The sequence below is a fragment of the Acipenser ruthenus genome, chromosome 10 (genome assembly GCF_902713425.1).
Source record: "Acipenser ruthenus chromosome 10, fAciRut3.2 maternal haplotype, whole genome shotgun sequence".
NCBI lineage: Eukaryota > Metazoa > Chordata > Actinopteri > Acipenseriformes > Acipenseridae > Acipenser > Acipenser ruthenus.
The window spans coordinates 10,034,980-10,056,124 of NC_081198.1; the positions used below are offsets into that span (position 1 = coordinate 10,034,980).

Consider the following 21,145-nt stretch of genomic DNA (forward strand, 5'->3'; position numbering starts at 1 on the left):
TTCACTGAAAAAAATTGCTGAAAAAAATTGCTGAAAAAAACACAGTTAAAATGCATAAGAAAGGCACTTTGGATAAAAACCAACAAAACTCCATCTGCTGGACAAAAGAACCAAGCACTCAACTCCCCCTGGTGGTGAAAATGATACCTCTTAATTCAGGCTATCGCCCAGGTTAACCTGACAAACAGTTTTATACCTAATTAACCATAATGTATACTGGGGGTTATTATTTTGAAAATACAATTAGTAAACAACAACTCTGAAGCATGTAAACTGTCAATAGTTAAAGTAGAAAAATGTCTAAATGCTCCAGCTAATGCCTTCATTACCAGTGTTTGGGATATAATTAATTTTGAGTGTGAGGTGCCTTGGTGTTATGAACCAACCTGTGGATGTTATAACCAGCCTAATTATTAAATGTTAATAATTAATTGATAAGATGATCTAATAATAAATTATAGTTGAATGGAGTTCATTTACGCCTAGTTGTGCTACTGAAGGGAGTTCAACATTGTGTGGGGGAATGTTGAAGAACTCACAGTGCATTTTGAATACTGAATATCCTCAATAGCATTCTCTCCTAACATAGCATGCCAGTGTGCAATTAAATTAGAGAGAGAGAGAGAGAGAGAGAGAGAGAGAGAGAGAGAGAGAGAGAGAGAGAGATTAATTAATGTATATGTTTATAATCTATCACAGCTTCTTTATTCACTGAAATTTGAAAAATAGAGCAAAAGTAGTCGTAATAGTAGTAGTAGTAGTAGTAGTAGTAGTAGTAGTAGTAGTAGTAGTAGTAGTAGTAGTAATTGAGTTGCACAGTGTTTGCTTTCTGGAATTGTAAATCCATTGGCCTTTTACAACAGTCACTGAGTGCTAGTAATCTGCAGGGTATTACAACTGCAATCAAAATATCCATTGATCCAATGAGAACGCAGAGATACTGGGAATTGAAGTTTGATAAGTGACTGCATATGCAGCTGAATGGAGATGAGGGCTATAAGTTATTGGTAGAATAGTGATGGATTTACCTGTCATCTTTATGACAGTTCTGAATGTCTAAAATAATGTATTAACTGTATTAAAAAAAATACAGCAATCAATTATATACATGGGAAACATTCACCATAGTGCTATGAAACTAAACCAAGCCGGTAGACATCAGGGAATAGACCCCTGTACATTGTAGTCAAAGTATATTGGGTTACATTGAAGAAAATCACTTCTGCAAGCATATAAATATTGATTATTCCGCACATCAACAAACTAGATTTAAGTACACATTTGGAAAATTGAAAACATCTGGTATTTTCAAGGAAGGGGGAGAGACCAACAACAGCAACCTCAATTACTCATTGAAAATAGGCATGAAGTACTGGCTGCCACGATTACCTTTACCAATGTGAAAACAACAGCATGAAAAGCTATTAGAATGAGCAAACTGTAAATCACTGTGGTGGTAAGGAGGGTGTAAAAAAAAACTGTGATCATTTTCAGAAACAAATGTTAAGCCACAAGAGGGCACTTGTGTCCATCTTCAAAGTGAATCTCTTGAACCCTCCTGGCTACCTGAACCCCCAAACACCAGCTCAGACCATCTTAATACAGGTGTGTATTGACGCTACAGTCGCCTTCACACAGCCACATAATTCAGTATTTTAACACAGCTGATGTTTTATTGAATTATCCTAAATTCCAAACTTATAAACTCTGCCAGTAATTCTCGCTAAGGTTCAAGGTGGGTATTTCAAATGCTGCCTGAGGTAAGAAATTGATTTGAAAGGTTTGTATAATCTTGTAGAAGCTTTAGTAAATGAAAATAAAAGTAAAATAATTGTAATATCTTTAATACGAGTTAAAATCTCCATTAACGTGTAGAGACCCCTTAAGCAAGGCCCATGCGTTCCATGTTTTTGTATAGCCATATAACTGGTGGACTGTAAATACCGAAAGGAAGTTGTCGATCCAACCCATAGGTTTTAAATTCCACATGCATGCCTTCATGACAGTTCATGCCTCTACCAAACTGAGAGCTGAACAGTTCACCACACTTAAGTGCATGAGTTAAAAATGAGGAGCAGTTAATCTGTGCAAGTAACTTTTTTAAGTACTGCTTGGTGAATTCAAATGTATTACTCCTTTACTTCATTTGTTTTACCATATGTAGGCACTGAGTTACAAGTAGAAAATCCCATATATATAGTATATTGTTGTAGTCAAAAGTTTACATACCCCAATGGAAATGTATAATTTCTAGAAATTTCTCAAAAAACAAAGAATTTTAGGAACATTTTAGGATTCCATAGCATACCAAAGATTCTGGCCAATCATCTGAAACCCTCCGCTACAAAACTTGGTTTAAAGCTCAGCTGGTTGTTCCAACACAACAACGATCCAAAGCACACATCAAAATCTACTTCAGAATGGTTAAAAAATAAGAATGTCCTAGTCAAAGTCCTGATCTAAATCTGATTGAGAATCTTTGGTATGAGTTGAAGAAGGCTCTGCACAAGACAAGTCCGCGGAATTTGAATGAACTGGAACAATTTTGCGTTGAAGAATGGTCAAAAATCACTAAAGAATCATGCCAAAAGCTCGTTGACAAATATCCTAATTGTTTAAAAGAAGTTATTATTGCTAAAGGTGCCACAACTAGCTATTCATTTTATTTTCCTTGTCAGGGTATGAATACTTTTGGATTCGAATTTTTAGAGTTTTGCAAAAAAAATGCTGAAATAAATAATTGTAAACATATCTTTTTTACTCAATTATTTTCCTGTAACTCACTGAAGCCCATATATATATATATATATATATATATATATATATATATATATATATATATACACATATATATTCTTATGGACACTGTCATTGCACTTATTTTAAACGGTTTTGCACATGTTGGTTATTTTGTAGCATGTATCACCTTAACAAAGTTAATTGTCTACATGTGTGAAATGATTAAATCATTTTACCTGAAAAGTCAATAATGATTAATGCAACATTGACAAAATTCTTCTCAGGCTAGGTGAACCCAGCAGTGAGATTTATGGCCCATGACCTTGCCAGGGTAGTTTTTCAATAGCAATGATCCAGCTAGGTTATCCATGTCAGTCTTGCCCCATTCTTCAAGCGGAACCAACATTTGATTGGGCCCTTGACTTAACAATAAAGGGATCCTTTTATATTATCTACTGTACATTCTCATAAGAGTGCATTGTTTACCTGTACTATCTTATTATGTGTGTTCAATATAATTCTCAATCTTTATTACTTCTTGGATCATTTTTTTCTTCAAATGCTGGGTCCTTTCTTGAAAAGACAAGGCAGTAGATAATTGGTAGATATTGTGTTCATTAATTGCTTTGTGTCTCAGACACAGGTACAATGTTATTGTATTACTTTAGTGTAAGACCACTGTTTAAATCAGGTCAGTTGACATACTAAACCACATGCTATTGAAAGCTCGCCCCCATAGGATGACCTAAATGCTGAGTATTTTTAACAAAATAACGGAAATACAAAGTATTTCATACATTGTGTGAAAAAAATATGATCAGGAAATTGGGTTTTGTGTTTGTTTGCCTGTGATGTCAGGCTTGATGGTCCCAAGCCAAGATTTTTTTTTCCTTAGTTCAACATCTCATTGGGGTGATTTTGATCTCTTATCTAGAAAAATACAGCAGGTTTTGAAAAAATAAATAATTGGGATATGTAGGCCTATTTTGGAAGCAAAAAAACATGCCATGGCCAAATGGAGCTGGTCTATCAGAGATGTTGCTTTAGTAAGAAATTTACTCCAAACTTGTCTGTGAAAAAAAGTCCAAGGAACCCTACCTGTAATTTTGCTGGGCTCTTTGAGAATACTTGTACCAAAAGTGTACATACCGCATTCATTGATAATAAATTACCTACTCAAGCAGGGTTAAATTAAATTCTAACCCCCTTTGTCACCAAATCCCTTTTTTATAGGAATCAAAGCTTAAGGGTGATGGCTGCCTTATAAGCAAAAAAATATATAGCACAAAACAGCTCTTTTTTTCAGGTTGGTAGTAGAAATTTATTCTAGAGGAGTCTGCCTAGTTTTGCCTCTATACTTTATGACATAGACTAGACAACCAGTAACACTTTTCACACCTACATGGATAAGGGAGCAATTTAACTTCTGCTGGGTCTGCAAAGATTCTTCTGTGGCTGTTTGCTGTATGAAGGGGTTCACAGCTGCTTCCCTTAATGGGAGTCGGTTTTTGCTGACACAGCTACTGTAAGTGGTAAAGGGTTAATGTGATAACTTTCCCTGCTGAAATCAAAAAAGGGGAAGCTGACTCAATTAATCGCCACAAAAATATAGTCACAGACTGTGCTGTGCGTGTGCTTATCGTGAAGCAGTCTCTTTTCAGTGTCACTACTTATCACTACACTGGGAGCCTGTGCTGTTCCGAGCACATTCCTTACCATAACTTACTTTGCATTTCTATTTTAACAGCCTCAGCCAGTGGAGGGCTTTCCCTCTCCCCAGTGGAGACATGAATGAGAGTGTCAGGTTTCCTGATCGCTGGTGCTTGGAGGGAGGATGTAAGCTGAAAGAAATCTCTGACACAGTGATTGTCAGGAAAGGGAGAGAGCTGCTGCGATTCACTTTACTGTGGGGGGAAAAAACACCAAAAAAAAATGAGCAGGGTCACCTTCTTTGAGGTAAGGCCATCACAAACCTGGACAATGATTACAAATGCACACGTTCACTTTAGTTCAAGTTCAGTGTGTATGCCCTTCCATAGTGTACAATGAGTAATTTTATTTTGTCAGCATGAGTAATATGAGTATCTACTGTTGTGTAGTGGTCAAATGTATGTAGAGATTTGTTACCCAAAGTAATCTGGGCCTATTCTGTGGCAGGTCCGGTCGGTGTTTAATATTCCAGTTATAACACTCTGTAGTATTGAATGGTGTCAACTCGGCTACATTAAGTTAGTGACCAAGGGCAAAGTTATTTCTCTAAACTGAAGACTCCTTTGGTTATTTGCTGAACTTTATTGTTTACACTGATAATTGTTGGTTTTGATGTTTTTACTCCTTATAAGGCATTGTAGCTATTTAGTTTGTCACTTTAAAATATGGTTTTGAGGTATGAAAATGTTTTTTTTTTTTAATTCATCATAAAATAACTAAACATACAGCCTATGAAGGGATTTGAATTGTCATAGTCACATATTCAATGTACAGGATACTGTATGTACAGTACAGTACGGTATATAAGATTATGTTACTCAATTTATTTAGTGGTTTAAAGGATGTCCCCATTCTGTGGTGTCAGATATTGTAAGCATGAGCCTTGTCTAAACAATTTAGGATGCCAGCTGTTGTTATAATTACAGAGAGTTTTCTTATTTTTAACCTGTAATGAAGGTGTTAAACAAACTATTGTCTGGTTCTTTAAGCTTTTAAGTTTTTCATTACTTTTAAGTTGTTTTTTTCTTTCTTTTTTCTTCAGTACCAAAGACTCAAAAGTGCAGTCTTTCAAAAGAATAGTGCATTTAGTTGTGTGCTAAATGTTTTAAAAACCCAGGGGAAAGATTTAATGCATGATGCCTAAATATAATCAAAGAAAAACTACAGACTATAACGTTTTTTATTGATAATTTAGTTTACTGATTTATGGCGCATGTGTATAGATACAGCACCTTCAGGATTTATTTTATGTACTGTACATACAGGCACAGTTGATTTCCACGCTTCCTATTGTGAAAGATAAATGCGATGAGTTGAACTGGTCTAAGAAAGATACCTCCACTCAGAACTGCAAGATGCTCTAATAGCACAGAAAAGATAACTTCACTCAAAACAGCAGACCTAATCTAACATTCTAATCGAATGTCTCATATTTTATTCTATGTCTATGCCCATTTTAATGTATTCTTCAATATAAGAATACTGAAACATTAGTAGGTATTCAGTTTGTATTTTATATTTTAGGTTATTGTATCGTACCCACTTTAAATGCTACCAATCCACATTTAAAAAAAAAAAAAAAACATTTAGGTTGTTCTCCTACCATTGTAAACTTTACATTTGATGTACACTTCTTATTTGTACCTACTTTGATAAATACATTCTGACAACGTGCTATACATATTAATGACACAACATGGCAATTGTTGTGCCTTAGGCCCTTAAGCTTAAGAAGGTCTGCACTGATCACGGCACTAGCTAAAATGTCTGTCTAGTTGATTACAGTGCAGGCGTAGACTTTAGAACAGGTAGCAAAGAGTTCCAACTTGTGCATGTGAAGGCTGAAAACAGAAAGTGCAATGAACAGGGCACGCAGGGACAGGGAGTCTTGTGATCTCAAGGCCACTCTGCTGACCCTACTTGTTGACTGACAAGCAAGAGTCAAATAACCGAGAGTATACTTAGTGCTTTCTCTTACCACTCTATAAATGACCTACTTCCCAAAAACAGCTCCAAAAGCTGCATATATCTAAAGAGGAGACAACGAAATCATCAGGAATACCATGATTTAGACCTAAGAGAGGTACAATAGGTAACACATTCCCTAATCCATATACTCCCACAGGAGTGTTCCACTATGAGAATGTATTATCATCTCATTAAAATCAGCTGTCAGAACTCCAGCCAAACCTTTCTAATGTTCTGCTGCATTAAACACCTAAGTGTCAACCAAACACAGTATCATCTAACAGTAGTGAGGCCGTTTACTGTCTTTCATCACTTGATCCCCACTAAGCACCAAATATTAGAATATTATATAATCAAAATATGATGATAATCAGATCTACTTGCTACTTTTAATTTTATTTTGGTATATTAGATAATTGTTATGTGTCAGTGTTGGATACCAGTCTATTTTTAAATTGATTCTGTATTTGAAATGTCTAAATATTAAAAAGATTCAATTAAATATTCTTTATTTTTTACACTATGGGATTGGTTTTTTTGAATTGGAGCTTGTAGGATAACTGTTTTACTACACCTCTAAAACTTCTTCCTATCATTATTCATTATTCATTGGTCTGAGGATTTATAAAATAAGAATAAGCAGCCAGTGTGTGTGTGTATATATATATATACACACACACAAAATGTTTTTTTTTTTTTTTTTAGTCGTTACCAATGATTTTTACCCCAGTTTTCTCCCTATGTTATTATTAATCCCGATTCACAACTGCAACCCCCCAGAGTCTCGGGACACAGAGGCTGAAACACACGTCCTCCGAAACATGTTCCTACCAAGCCGTCATTTTCCGCACTGCGGATCCACAGCGAAGCCACCAGACCTATAGTGCTGGAGGACAACACAGATCTGAATGGCTCCACTGCAGACCCACAGGTGCCCTATCAGCCATGGGGGTCGCTGGTGCGCGGTGAACCATGGATTGTCCTGCCGACCTAAGCACTCCTACCCGGGTGGTGTTCAGCCAATTGTGTGCCACCCCCTTGGAACCCCCGGTCACGGTTGTTAATGACATAGCCTGGATTCGAACCTGTGATCTCCAGGCTATAGGGCGCATCCTGCACTCCACGTGGAGCGACTTTACTGGATGTGCCACTCGGGAGCCCCTTATGTGTGTGTTTTTTTATTTTATTTTTTTAACACAAATTTAAATGAAGTCAACAGTGAATGACATCTACTGTACACCAAAGCAAAGGGTTTCAAAGCACAGTGTCAGTGTTCAAATGCACTTATTAAATCGGAAGTGTTTTTGTAAGAATAAAGGTAATTGGATAAATGTAGTTATTGCTGTGTTTTTGCTGAGTATTCAGCTAACCTTTAGGCATCCATCACAAGGTTATTACACTATCCAGTAAAAGAGCAATTTAAAAGTGACAGCTCTGCTGAGCCGTATTGGTAAAAGTGCTTTCAGAGCAAATTACAGCTTGCAGCTGCTGTGCATGTGCTGTAGATCAAAGTTGACAGTGTAATTAAGATTAAAAGAGCAGCAACGAAACAAAAAACACTAAGTCGATATGGATTCAAAAGTTTGCTTTTGTACTGTACTGTTTTGTTACACTGTATCATCAAGTGACTTAAAGCTAGTTTATGTTTTTAAAAGTGCAGTAGAGGCAGGATACCAGTCACTAGTAGTGTTGCTAAGCCCAAACTGTTGACCTTTATCAGGTGTTTCTAAAGGGTCATGTGTCCCAATGCGTTAAAAGTAAATGTATGGTGACCCGACATCCTGATTTCCACAGGCTTGACCTCTGGCTTCAGCTTACGATAGCTGGTGAGGATTACTGGCCTACAGCCTTTCACATTAAGATTGGGATTCCATCAGATCACAGAAACTAGCCTGTGTCAAGCCTGTTCAGAATTGCAGTGAATATCAGGTGTTGCAGGAAGTGGTGCTGGTGTCTCATTATAGCAACAGTTCAGCTGCCTAATGCTGCCATGCTCAGATGCCTGTTCATAGAGTGATTTTGAGCCTGTAATGAAAAATGATGACTTGTTATTTAGAGACCTGTGCTGAGAATTGGTAACTGTGTGTAGCATTGTATTTTAAAATCAACTCTAATTGTGTGTAGCACTGTATTTTAAAATCAACTCTAATTGTGTGTAGCATTGTATTTTAAAATCAACTCTAATTGTGTGTAGCATTGTATTTTAAAATCAACTCTAATTGTGTGTAGCATTGTATTTTAAAATCAACTCTAAACTTTTCCTGTTGTGAGCACTGTGTGGTCATTCAAGCTGCCTGAGAATGAATGCTTTATTAACATTCTTTTTGAGACCTTAATGGACCTGCTAAAAGGGGGTGTGGAGAGCAATCAATGGAACAGCATGCTCGTCATAAATGGTGTCCAGACACAGTGAACACATTAATACACTATGATATTAGCATGGAATTAGAGAGCATTGTTGAAGGGGCCAGCCTATGGATAAGACCAGAAAAAGTTCCAGTTTACACAAGAGGGGAATATAATAAATATAGTATTGCCACTTTTACCTCTAAGTTAAATTTAGCTGGTCAGAAATAAACACTTACGCATTTTAATTTAATTACATTTTTTTTGTCACAAGATATAACATGATTGGTATTGGGCTGACAATAATGTGCTGCTGTTTTGCATTGCAGTGTATGTAAGTGGTTATTTTTGATTCAGTACCTTTATAAAGATCTTTCTAGTGAAGCTGATTATGGAAATGGAATCATGTGGTCAATATGTTGGAACCAGGACAGCCGGAAGGGGAAGATTCAAATGTAATGAGAAAGACATAGAGAAAAAATTGGGCATGCAGTGTGGACAACGCCATCGCTGTGCTGCTGTCTTGTGCCTAGCGGTTATACAGACAAAGACCAAAAATAAACACGATAACATGCCTGAAATTCATAGCTTATGTATAAAAGGCACTATACTGTATACTAGTATAATTGGTGCTGTTAAATTGATTGCAGAGACACTGTAGACCTGGGTTCTGGTAAGTCTTTAGAGACATTAAGTATGGTGTCCTATAAAATTTTATGAATCCCAAGTGTGGGTTTACATTAACCTAAATTTCCATATCTATCTATCTATCTTTATATATATATATATGAAAGAGCTTCTGATGGTGTCAGATACTGGACCCAAAGCAATCAGATAGTCATAAATGAATGCAGTTATCCTTTCAACTGCTGTTCTCCTGCTGAGAATGCATTCTCATAAAAATGTGTGTAGGGTGCTGACAACAACAGCCACCAGTGCCCCTCATCACCATGATGTAACCTTTTTCTGCAAATTGCAAGACAAGATCAATTATTTTTGTAAATTGCACAAACAGCCTGCAAACCATTCCTGCCATTCCACCTCCAGCAACATCACCAGCAAGCAATGTGCCACACGGCCCAGAAGAAAAGGCTGGCTAAAATCTTTATCTGTTATTCCTTTTGAAAGCCAAGAACTATTGCCTTAATGCGCCATATCAAATACATAGTATATTACCAGTCCTCCTCAAAATGCCTTTAAAAACCGTTGTTTATTTAAAAATAAATAAATAAATAAATGAATAAATAAATAAATAAATACATAAATTAATTAATTAATTATTATTATTATTAATAATAATAATAATAATAATAATAATAATAATAATAATAATAATAATAATAATAATGAAATACTTTAATAAATACATTCAAAACAGTACTTTACATTAAAGTCTAGAACAGTGACAAAATATTTGTGTCATGAGATCAAGGATCACTCACCAAAACGTTCATAGCATGAAAGTGTCACAATATTTTTACTGATTAAATATTAGACTTTTCATAGCTCGGCTAATCTATCAAAAGTCACTACTGGGCAGGCAAAATGTTTCATACCAAATATTGTCTCTGTTAGTTACATAGTTCAACCACTAGGGGGCTCCATGTTTAATGCATTAGTTCAATTGTGCTTGGTAAGAATTACCAGCGTGCTGCTTCAGTGCAAAGTTAGCTCAACCTTATTCATGAAACTTAAACTATTTTTTTTTTGGTTTGTTATTTCTATAAAGGCACATTTTGATGCAGTAAAAACAATTCCTGTTTGAGTTGTTGCTAGACTTTCAACCATTCATGTATTCATCAACCGCTAGGGGGAGCCCGTCATAGTGCCATGGTAGGTAAGATTATACGGGGAAGCGATTTATGTCCCTGCAACTAAACAGACTGAGGAACTTTCCAATAATTACAACAACAGCAAGTCAGCCTTGACTGAAAACTCTAAAACACACAAATCGGGTGTATTCAATACTGCACTACAATGGTCCTAGTAAAGCACATAATGTAAAACCATCCCAATATGCAGATAACTTACAATTATAGAAGCAGGAGGGTTTGCAGATTGAGGGTGTTACATTATCAGGTTTGCTTTAGCTTAATTCTAAATTTGCGTAACTGTTTTCTCAGCATTGTACATCACCACAAACCTGGAAATGTAGTGAGTTGCTAATATAATTTGTATTTCAAATGAGGCTAAGGTCCATCTGAAATCATTCCCATTAATAAATACAATCAGCACAAGCAACATACCATTTTTTAAAAGCAAAGCAAAAGTTTTGATATATGCTTAAGCATTGAGTACATTCCATTGTAATTATTAAATACATTAATATCATTTGTGCAACTGTGTTTATGCAAGGAATGAATCAATTTCAAGTTCCCAACTACCTTCTGTTTTGTGTCTGATGAATTGAAAGCAATGTTCTAGTTTCTTCTGGTACAGAGCCTATTATTTTGTGAAGGAGATACTGTTTGGCACACATATGCCCAGAATATAAGGATAGCATCAACTTGACCCTGTGTTAATGCAGGCAACTTTGAAACCCGAGAGGCCTCAGATTCATTTTGTTGAAATTAAAATGCTATTTTACTCTTGCATATAAGAAACCTGCATTGTGTGGTTTCCTAAGCAATGTAGCGCTGTTAAGAATACAAGTGCAGGGTTTTTTAAGATGCATCTCTGCTTTGGTATTATTTCTGGCAGAGTTTGGAAACTTTGCATTTTATTCCCCAGTTGCAAAAGCTAATATATCAGTGAGGTCACTATCGACATTACGATCCCATATCCTTGGCTAACTGCTAGTTTGAGATGGCAACAACACAGCAATTTCTTATTAGCATCTACAAAACTGCACCTTTTCAGAGATGACTGTTTCTTCTTAATGCTTTAGTCGTTAAAAGGGAATATGGCCCCTCAACAGTGGAGTTAAGGGATTAATTCTGTGTTGCCTATTTTATTAAGAAAGCATGTGCACAGAACATGGCAGAGTTGGGCGAGCCTGCTAAAATTAAAAATTATATTTTCTTTGAGGTGGAGATCCTTGATCCCAAGACAAAGGGGCAGCTATGTTTTCTGGACAAGGTAAGAACATAGAGCAATACTTTATGAGATCAAGCAATGACTTTACTGTACCTTGATTTATATGTTGCACAAGTTAACTGGATTTAAAGTGAGTGACCAAAGATCAAGAAATGTGTATCCTGTTTAAAAGAACATGGGGTGGATAACAATAGAGCAGCTTTTATTAATAACTTGAATTGTGAGCGTTTCAGTGAGATAAGGACACATGCAAGTGATTTAGCAGGATCACAGTCTTCACATTTTAGTAGTCTATGTTTTAGGATTTATTACATGTCATTATTACATCCAATCAAAAGTGCAAGAACATTGTATTACAAACTTCATGTAAGTGTTTGTATGGTTGATGTTATTACAGTTGTGGGCTGGACAAGAAATGTGACTGAGCCAGGGTACCCTGGCTAGAAGCTCACTTATATCATGTTGCTATGTTATATCAATCTTCCCAGCTGTTTACATTTTTGTGAGATCTGTCATTTTAGTTTGCAGATCTGTGAGTGTGGGGGTTGTAAATTAAAAAACAAAAACAAGTCTTAATAACTTGCCTTGCTTGCTCCAACACTTTCTCCCTGACCAAAAGATTGAAAAATGCATGTTAGTAATTAATACTAAATTCCTTGTACAATATTTGTTTAATTTAGAATTAAAAAGCAAGATAGAACTTTACAAATCGGCTTGTGTTTTGGCACCCTTTCTGTGCCTCAGTATAATACCTGTAAAACATGTCGATAACCCTGGCAAATGGTGGATCATTGTGAATGCTGAGTGCTGATTTTATGTTGATATTGGACAGTGACAGCTGTTGTGTGTATTTACATTCATAGCAGAGCAAATAGAGGAAACATGTTCAATTAAACACTTGTATTAACCATTGTTAAAGGGTTTAGATGTGGCTGGTAGTTTTTAAGATTCTTACAGTAATACATCACATACAATAGCCATAGGTTTAAGTTTAGGTTTAGTCTAAAATCAAGTTTCCACTGCCATAATTTCCATTGCAAAACATTGAATAAAATATGTTTTCTAAAATAAACTTGGTAAATGATTTTAACATTATTAATAACACTGTGAATGTAAACATTAATGATGCTACTTACAGTATGCATAGCTCCAGATAGAACATATGAACCAGACAGAACACATCCCAGCTCAAATGAGCGTTCTTATCTCCCACATACTGAAATATTCCATTTTTCTTTGTTTGACAGGTGGAACCTCATGCCACTATTGGAGAAATCAAGTGCTTGTTTCATAAAGTGTGTAAGTGGAGAATAATGTCTTTAGTGTTTTAATTATTTATTCATTATTCATAATTAAGGATTGATGTCAAAATAAAAAGTACTGTATAATGGTGTGATCGCCATGGACACTAGTACAGGCCTGACATTTGATCGCTGAGTGCCTGTATACAAATGCTTAATACTCACATCTCTGAATATCCATGCATTATCTGGTCCAGTGTCGTTTCTGTTTGACATTCCATTTCTGAACATGTTTAAATATCTGCACAGTCAGATTACAGTGAGCACAATTAGAAATACAAATTTTTAAAAAGTCATTCAAAATTATAGCTGTTAGTTAATAGTGTTTGCCTATATTTCAGCAGACGATTTATCAGAAATAGTACTGTGATCTTAAACAACATGTTGTCTTACTGTTGACTATAAATCTTGTTTTGCAGACCCTCAGTGGTACCCATCAAGACAGGCCCTTAAGCTTGATCCAAGTAAGCATGTACCAGAAGCTGCCACGGAATGCCACTTGCACATTATATTTTTATGGCCAGCATCCATTTCTAGAGAATGTACAGTGTTTAATTTAAGCACAAACATTTCCTTAGCTGCTGCCTAAGTTTCAATTGATGGAAGAATGGAAATGGATGCACCCAATCCCTAGAATCTAGGTGTGGCAGATGATTATGAATGATTTAAAACAGTACCTGATTATTTTATGTAAAAAGCTTGTAAAAAATGTAATGTGTGGGTGGTCTGTTGGCATGTTTATATATAGGTCTAGCCTCATGCCGTGACCTGTAACTCCATCTTCTATTGCTGGTTTGTGCATGGCCGGACCAGAGCTCATTTTAGACAGAGGCCCCTATTAAAGAGAGACTTCTTTCCCAAAGGGATCCCAAAATCCATATATATATATATATTTTTTAACAACATGAGAAGGCAGCATTATTGTTAACTAATAATTAAATAAAACAGGTTTGTTCAAAGAAAAAAAAATTGTATTCGAAAATATTGACTGGGTGACTTGAACTAGAAAGTTTTGATCCCCTACAGTCAGTGATGCTGTAAACAGTGTAACTAATCACTGAACAGCTGAAACTGTATAGGTTGTCAGCCTGCCAGACACAGTTAGTTCTATGTTCTAAGCATTAGCAAACATTTTTCAGTTAGTAGTGATGAAAGATAATGGTGAGTAGAAAAGGTAAACTATGTTAGTACCTTATAGATAACATTTAACAGTGATCAGTGTATGATAACACATAGAATCTTTAATCTGGTATGTGTAACCTGAAAACATTTATCAGGTTAGTTTTAATCCCTGTAGTATCAGCATAACATGTCAGCCCTCATACTTGAGGATTTAAATAGAGCCTGCTGTTTAACTTGTTAGACATAAATTATATATATATATATTTTTAAGGTATTTCCATAAATTTAAATAGCTTTAACCGTTTGTTCACTGCTCACCAAATCACTTCAGAGTTAATGACATGTATTTATTTTTGAAGGATACGAAGGATTTATTCAGTCATTGAGTAAGTGTGTGTGTTTTTGTCCATGTTAGGAGTGTGCTTATAAAGAGTAATGGCTCCCCTGCTTTAATGTAATTTTACTGTGATTTAACCTAAAATCTAATTTTCATAATTATTCCTTACTCCATTTACACTCATTATGTGTCACCCTTGTATATATCACTTAAATGAGTCATTGCACATTATTTAGATGTCATTAACTGTGACTTTAACTGTCATGATGTCATTAACTGTGCCTTACAATACATTCTGTGCCTCCAGAGGGGAAAGCATTAAAGGACGATGAGATCTTGCAGAATCTCCCTGTAGGCACAACAGCTACTCTCTATTTCAAAGACTTAGGTCCCCAAGTTGGCTGGACAATGGTGAGTATCACCACAGGCGGTCCTATTGATAAATTATGTTCTGTTTTACTATTAATGCCTACCTTTATTGTATTTTAAGTTAAGCACTAATTACACTGTAATTGCATTGTGTCTAAATTGCAATTGTGTAACTGCATTGTGTAATTGCATTATGTACTACATGAAGGAATCATAAGTACCGAGGCCAGAAGCAAGGCCAGGAAATTCAGTCTGGGGATGGTTCGGTACGATTTCAAATATGTCTTTAATTCCAAGTTGAGCTCATGGTAAGTTAACCAGCAGCGACAAGCAGCAAATCCAAATAAAGAGTACCAGTCTTAGGCCTTACGACAGAACTGTTGTAACATTTGATCAGTGCTCTTTACAACCAGGGGGTTTTGGTTTCCACAATTTTACCATACAAGGCCTTCAAACTTTCCTTTTCTTTTCTGTTTTGTTTGCATCTTTCATAGGTGTTTCTCTCTGAATATGCAGGTCCGCTCTTTATATATCTACTGTTCTATTTCCGACTTCCATATATCTATCGCCATAAGCACGCGTTCACGTCCAGCCCATATCCTGCCGTGACGTAAGTGTTGTACTGGCTTGATACCCTTTCTAGTACCTCCATTAGCTTCATCTTCACCCACAACTCTAAACTGTACTGCTCTACTGCTCTTCTCTCCCTCCAGCCTGGCCTGTGTATGTCACTCAATCCATTATATCAAACGCTTGGTTGAAACAATATTTGTGCATCGTTTCTCCCATGGTACAATGCCACTCAGAAATATTGTGAGGGTAAGTTTTTTTTGTTGTTTTTATTTCTCCTTATAATTTCAAAATACATCTAAGTTTTTTTTTTCATTTAAACAGTAGACAGCACGTTATTCTGCCAATCCATATTAAATTATCAAATAATTTGTCTGGCCTGAATTCATACATTGTGCAACAAAACATTCCTTAATACTTCCTAAACTGCATGAGATTCCATCCCTATTCAAAAACCTTTAACTCATTTGAACATGTCTGATTGTCATGTCACAGACTTGTGTTGAGCAAAATATTTCAGATTATTTATTTATTACTCATGGGTTAAAATGCTGTATATAATTATCACATTCTTAAATTGTGTTTCTAATATTGTTAGATGTAGATATTTGTCATCATGTAGACATTCTTAGTAGGCATTGCTGATGTACACAATAAATGTGGGTCAATACAACAATATTGTGACAGTATCTTTCCTAGCACTTATTTTGGCACCAAACCCAATCAATACTCCTAGTCAGCAGGGGCCCTGCTATTTAAAATCATTCTGAAGAGAATGCTTCACAATGCACTTTAAGATCCACTGATCATGCAAATTGTGCCTTAAATCTGTCACGACTACGATTAGTTACAGAGGAACACTGTCCTTGAATTTTCTACTCATATACAATGGGGCCTAGAAGTATTGGCAAATCTCAAAGCAGTTTCAATAATAAAGCATTGCTATTGTAATCTAGTTGAAGTTTTATGTTTATAAAAGTCACACATTCATAACATATAATAATTTTATTATTTTTTTCAAACAGAACTGTTTATATTACTGGGGATTTGCAGCATGGCTCGCCTATTACATCAACCACCCTCTTTACACTCCACCTTGTAGGTATTACCTGAAAACATACAGTCCTGACTAAGCTGTAAGACATGTTTAATACAAAACTGTTCACTGTACAGTGGTGAAACTGTGACTCTCTTTCCACTATTCAAAATGAATTGTAAAATAATGTTCTTTGTGTGCTTTGATTTTTCAGATTACGGAAATAAGCAAGTCAACTACGCACTGGCAATGTTTGTGGTATGTATTTTGCACAGCTACTGAAAATCAATCAAGAAAAAATCTGATTTTTTTGGTTAACTACACTACCTTACACCATGAAGATACCTTATTAAATATGTGTTAAGCAAACATCAAGAACATGTTACACATTGCAAGCATTTTTATTTCACTTGGAGGTTTCCACTATGAGATGTATTAAAAATGAATAATACATGTTACTAACTTATGATGAATGTCTTATTGTCTCTCTTTCAGATATGTCAGGCTGGCAACTTTTCTATTAACTTAACTCTCAATAATTTGAGGAGTGATGGTAAGTCTGATAAAATGTATGATTTTGTATCTCACCACGCTAGCTTTGGTTGTGGACCGTACATACAATCCAGAAGAAATAATACAAAATAGACTTTAAAGCTCTTTGTTGGATACTTCCAAGACATTTTGTTATCAAAGCATCAGTTACACGCATGTCCTTTGACTTGTAAAGATATTCCTGGTACATAACCTCAACACACATGGGGAATGTTTCCATAGTCAGTGGAATGTTTTTGTCTCGCCAATAGGATCCAAGGCTAGAAAGATTCCCTATCCAACCAAAAACCCCTTCACATGGCTTTTCTTCTTTGTGTCATGCCCCAATTATACCTATGAGGTAAGTTTACATACTCACTGACTTTCACAATAAAGCACGGTATTTTTGTCAGCTGTACATTGACCCTAAAATAGTATGTAGCTCAATTAGTGATCTGTGAGATGAAAAAAGTAACAATAACAGCACAGGGTGTGTTATTAGGATTAGAAAACAGCTTTATATCAAGAAATTGCCAGCCGAGCAAGTGCAAGAGTTGTTTGATGTAATGCGCATAGAGCCTCAGTCTGTAATACATGTTTTTGTCTTTGTAGGCTGGAGCCTGGTTCAGCTTTACAATCATGACACAATGTGTGCCAGGTAGGGTCCATAATTTATTCCACATGTATTCACTATTAATAATTACATTTTAAATACATACTTTCTTTTTTCTTATTTAGTGGGTCTGTTTACACTCATCGGCTTCATTCAGATGACCATCTGGGCGAAAGGCAAGCACTACACCTACATAAGGGAGTTTAAAGAGTACCCCGACCTCAGGATGCCGATTATTCCTTTCTTGTTGTAAGGAAATTACAAGCTGTTCGATGGAATAAGAGATGCAACATAAAGCTGCATATGGCCTAAATTAAATCCAATATGTTAGCAATTATATAGTGCCATTAAAAATGTCTTTATATGCAGTAACAGGACTATTCTGGAGCTATAAAGTTGATCTAGGTGTATGCACTTTATGTGTTTTTGATTTAGTTAACATGGGTGAGCTATAATTGCTTTTAGGACAGCATGGTGCAGCTCTATTCACTTTACCCCAAACATATATTTAAAAAATACATTATTAGTCACATTTGAGAGACCACAAATGCATGACTTATGGAAGCAGTGGCTCAGTGTAGCATCTGCACTGAATTAGCCAAGCAGCCATGCAGTCTTATGTGTTTGTTTTCTCCATTCATCATTCCTTAATTCACTGTTATTGTGCTGCCAGAATTTCCCTCTTTGGTTTTGACACTTAGTCTAGCAACTTTTTTTTTCCTAACCTCTACACAATGGATAAGTCAATCAGGTGTGTGTCTTTAAAAAGTTTGCTACCATGCTCTTGTGTTCTGTAAAGAGAAAGAATTGCCATGGCTAGGCTTTAAAAAGCAAGAACTGTAGCATGGTTACCAGGGTGAGAAAAAGGTCACACAATTGTTTGCAACCTGATTTTGACCACGAAACATGCGTTCTACAAATAGATGTACATTAAAACTGATCTGTTACCACTGTTATAAGCAAGACTCAACATTTGGCCCAGCATGTAAATGCTGTTTTTCCATCCCTCCCTCCCAATATTCCTCCTGATGATTTACCCACTCAACAATAAATTAATTATATGCACAGATTTTTTTCTTAAACATTGACCAGTCATCCAATACAGAAATTAAAATAAAAGACCTTGCTTATAAAATACAAATGCAGTTATTTGGTGACTTAAATCAGTTTTTTTTTACTTTTGCAGCCCAGTATTTTTGTCTCTTTTAAAATCATGCTCTTAATACAGCTGTAGTCTATTACATGTGAGAGTGATGCAACATGTTTCCATCAATTAAAATTAGTAATTCATAACATACTCATCAAGAATTAATTGAGGGTCATAATGAAAGGTTTACTCTTCTATGAACTCCCCTTGGAATAGGGCTAGAACAAACATCAGGAACTAACTCAGCAGCTTTAGAGTACGTATGAATTAAGTACAGTAATGAAGTAGGAAAACATGATGTTGCACCAGCAATGAGAGAAATTAGATTCTTAAGGCTGAGAGGCAAAAGAAAGGTGCTAAAAAAAAAAAGAAAATGGAGCGCAAGTGTTGATTCAAAAATAATGCATCTAAAAAACATGGCAATGATGGGTAAACAGAGTGTTATCTGCTCATAAGTGTTTATTATTATTTGTTTATTTAGCAGACGCCTTTATCCAAGGCGACTTACAGAGACTAGGGTGTGTGAACTATGCATCAGCTGCAGAGTCACTTACAATTACGTCTCACCCGAAAGACAGAGCACAAGTGCTTTGCTCAGGGTCACACAATGAGTCAGTGGCTGAGGTGGGATTTGAACCGGGGACCTCCTGGTTACAAGCCCATTTCTTTAACCACTGGACCACACAGCCTCCTTACATCATTACCACTCACAATATTTGTATTGGAATGTGTGTCATAACAGCATTGCTAATACCAAGAGTATACTGAAAAGCTCCTTTCTTCTCAGGTGCGAGCCTTTTTATGTAGTTCTCTGTTTCAGGCGAATGTAGCCATACATTTCAGATGCTATTACACTGACTTTTTGTATCCAAAGTGTACATTTTGAATAAACTAATTAAATTATAATTCTGAAAACAATGTGCTTTGGAATCTGTTCAATATATAGTGCTAATGTCAATGACAATCAACAAACATTTCAACAAAAGTGCAAAGAATAATGTTGACGTACACTACAACAAGCTACGTCTTTCAATTATAGCTTTATTTATTGCTTGTTATGTACAGTATGCATTTTCTTCTAACTAAAACTAAAGAAATCTGTACATGCTTAATAGATTTTGGTCACAAATTCACAGATAACTTACCATTTGCATTGGTGATATTAGAGCAAGAGGTTTTGCTAATGATGTATTTACTCAGCAAAGATGTTGGGTATTTTTTAAGCTGGAGTCAAAAATAATTCCCAATAGATAGTGCAGTAATAAAAATCCTGTTAGTGAAGTCCAGCAAATATCTGCACATTCACATTACCTGTGTATGATTATTTGCAAAGTCCTATCTGTTAGCACTGTAATGTGAAAAATCTTCTGAGCATTAAACACACATTTAAAGCAAGTAAAAAATAAAAATAAAATCAAGGTGCATTTCATAAAGTTAAAAGATGAAATGTTTTCTTTAGTTTTTCAGTGAAGGGACTAGTTCTTTCGCTGTTCAGGTGCCATTCCTATTGAATATTATATGTATTTATATTACATACTGCAGTAGTATCGTTTTACCATTTTAATCAAATAAATCTGTAAAAAGCAATGAGAAATGAATTTGTTAAAAGAAGTAAATACTGCATTGTATGAGTGTGCTGTTGTAAAAACAGCAACCCCAATTTCAACAAACCCTCGGTTATTGTATGTAGGTTATTAGCCATGATTTGTTTTTCAGTTTTCTTTGATGAAGGCTGTTGAATCAAATATTTTAAGTGCCATTAAATCACACAACATATCAATGGCAAACAAGTACAGTGTTATGTTTTCAAATTTTTTATTTTTTATTTTCTTTATTCGAATATTACTCTGTACCCAGTTTTGGTTTTCTGATTTAAACAGATTCCTAAATTCCTAAATTTGACAACTCTGTAACAGTGATTGGTTAATTACTTAGATGCGATGTATAATGCCACTTGAAATGCTACCAATCAGACAAATTGAATACTTCCGTCCATTTGCATGTGCGATTGGCATATCCTCATGATGATTTTGCAGTGGTGTTGACTGGAGATACCTTTATCTCCCTCCTCGCCCCAGCAGCTCTGGGGTGCAGAGTAAGATCCTCATCCTCACCTGTCTGCTGCTTGGCAAAGTTCACAAACACCTGAGAAAATAGAGAGGAGCCTGCGATGAGCAGAGCAATAACCAAGGCTGGTTGTAATTTAGCTCTTAAAGTTGAAAAGTTCAGCTGCTCAGGGATAAAGGGAGCAGTGACATACAGAAAGCATAGTGTTGCAAAGATAAGATTCCCAAGGCCCATCCAAATGTATTACTTGTAT

General features: G+C 35.7%; 2 protein-coding genes across 4 annotated transcripts in view; one reads left to right on the top strand and one right to left on the bottom strand.

Annotated features, from left to right (window-relative positions):
• Positions 1–4,563: 4,563 nt before the first annotated feature.
• Positions 4,564–19,703, top strand: tecrl2a (trans-2,3-enoyl-CoA reductase-like 2a). 2 transcript variants are annotated; one of them, XM_059031701.1, is made up of 14 exons: positions 4,564–4,695; positions 11,791–11,841; positions 13,047–13,098; positions 13,520–13,564; positions 14,582–14,608; positions 14,867–14,970; positions 15,423–15,538; positions 15,642–15,747; positions 16,524–16,596; positions 16,749–16,792; positions 17,030–17,087; positions 17,338–17,426; positions 17,678–17,723; positions 17,804–19,703. In XM_059031701.1, the coding sequence occupies exons 1-14, from the start codon at positions 4,672–4,674 to the stop codon at positions 17,929–17,931; spliced, it is 963 nt and encodes a 320-aa protein (XP_058887684.1). In that variant the 5' UTR covers positions 4,564–4,671; the 3' UTR covers positions 17,932–19,703. The 2 variants fall into 2 exon arrangements, with proteins under 2 accessions (XP_058887684.1, XP_033869098.1); XM_034013207.3 differs by lacking the exon at positions 14,582–14,608 and having other exon boundaries at positions 4,566–4,695.
• A 143-nt stretch (positions 19,704–19,846) lies between these two features.
• The window catches only part of LOC117408296 (retinal-specific phospholipid-transporting ATPase ABCA4-like), a 37,204-nt gene continuing 35,905 nt past the window's right edge, over positions 19,847–21,145 (bottom strand). For both annotated transcript variants that reach the window (XM_059031700.1, XM_059031699.1), the window contains one exon: positions 19,847–20,970. In XM_059031700.1, coding sequence (XP_058887683.1) covers positions 20,845–20,970 — 126 coding nt within the window. In that variant the 3' untranslated portion in view covers positions 19,847–20,844. The remainder of the gene's footprint in view (positions 20,971–21,145) is intronic.

Excerpts from the sequence above, each read along its gene's own strand:
- tecrl2a (XM_059031701.1), top strand. The coding sequence starts at position 4,672 with ATGAGCAGGGTCACCTTCTTTGAG. Across the intron at positions 15,748-16,523 it reads CACTCAGAAATATTGTGAGG|AACTGTTTATATTACTGGGG; the intron begins GTAAGTTTTTTT and ends TTTTTCAAACAG. Across the intron at positions 16,597-16,748 it reads CCCTCTTTACACTCCACCTT|ATTACGGAAATAAGCAAGTC; the intron begins GTAGGTATTACC and ends TTGATTTTTCAG.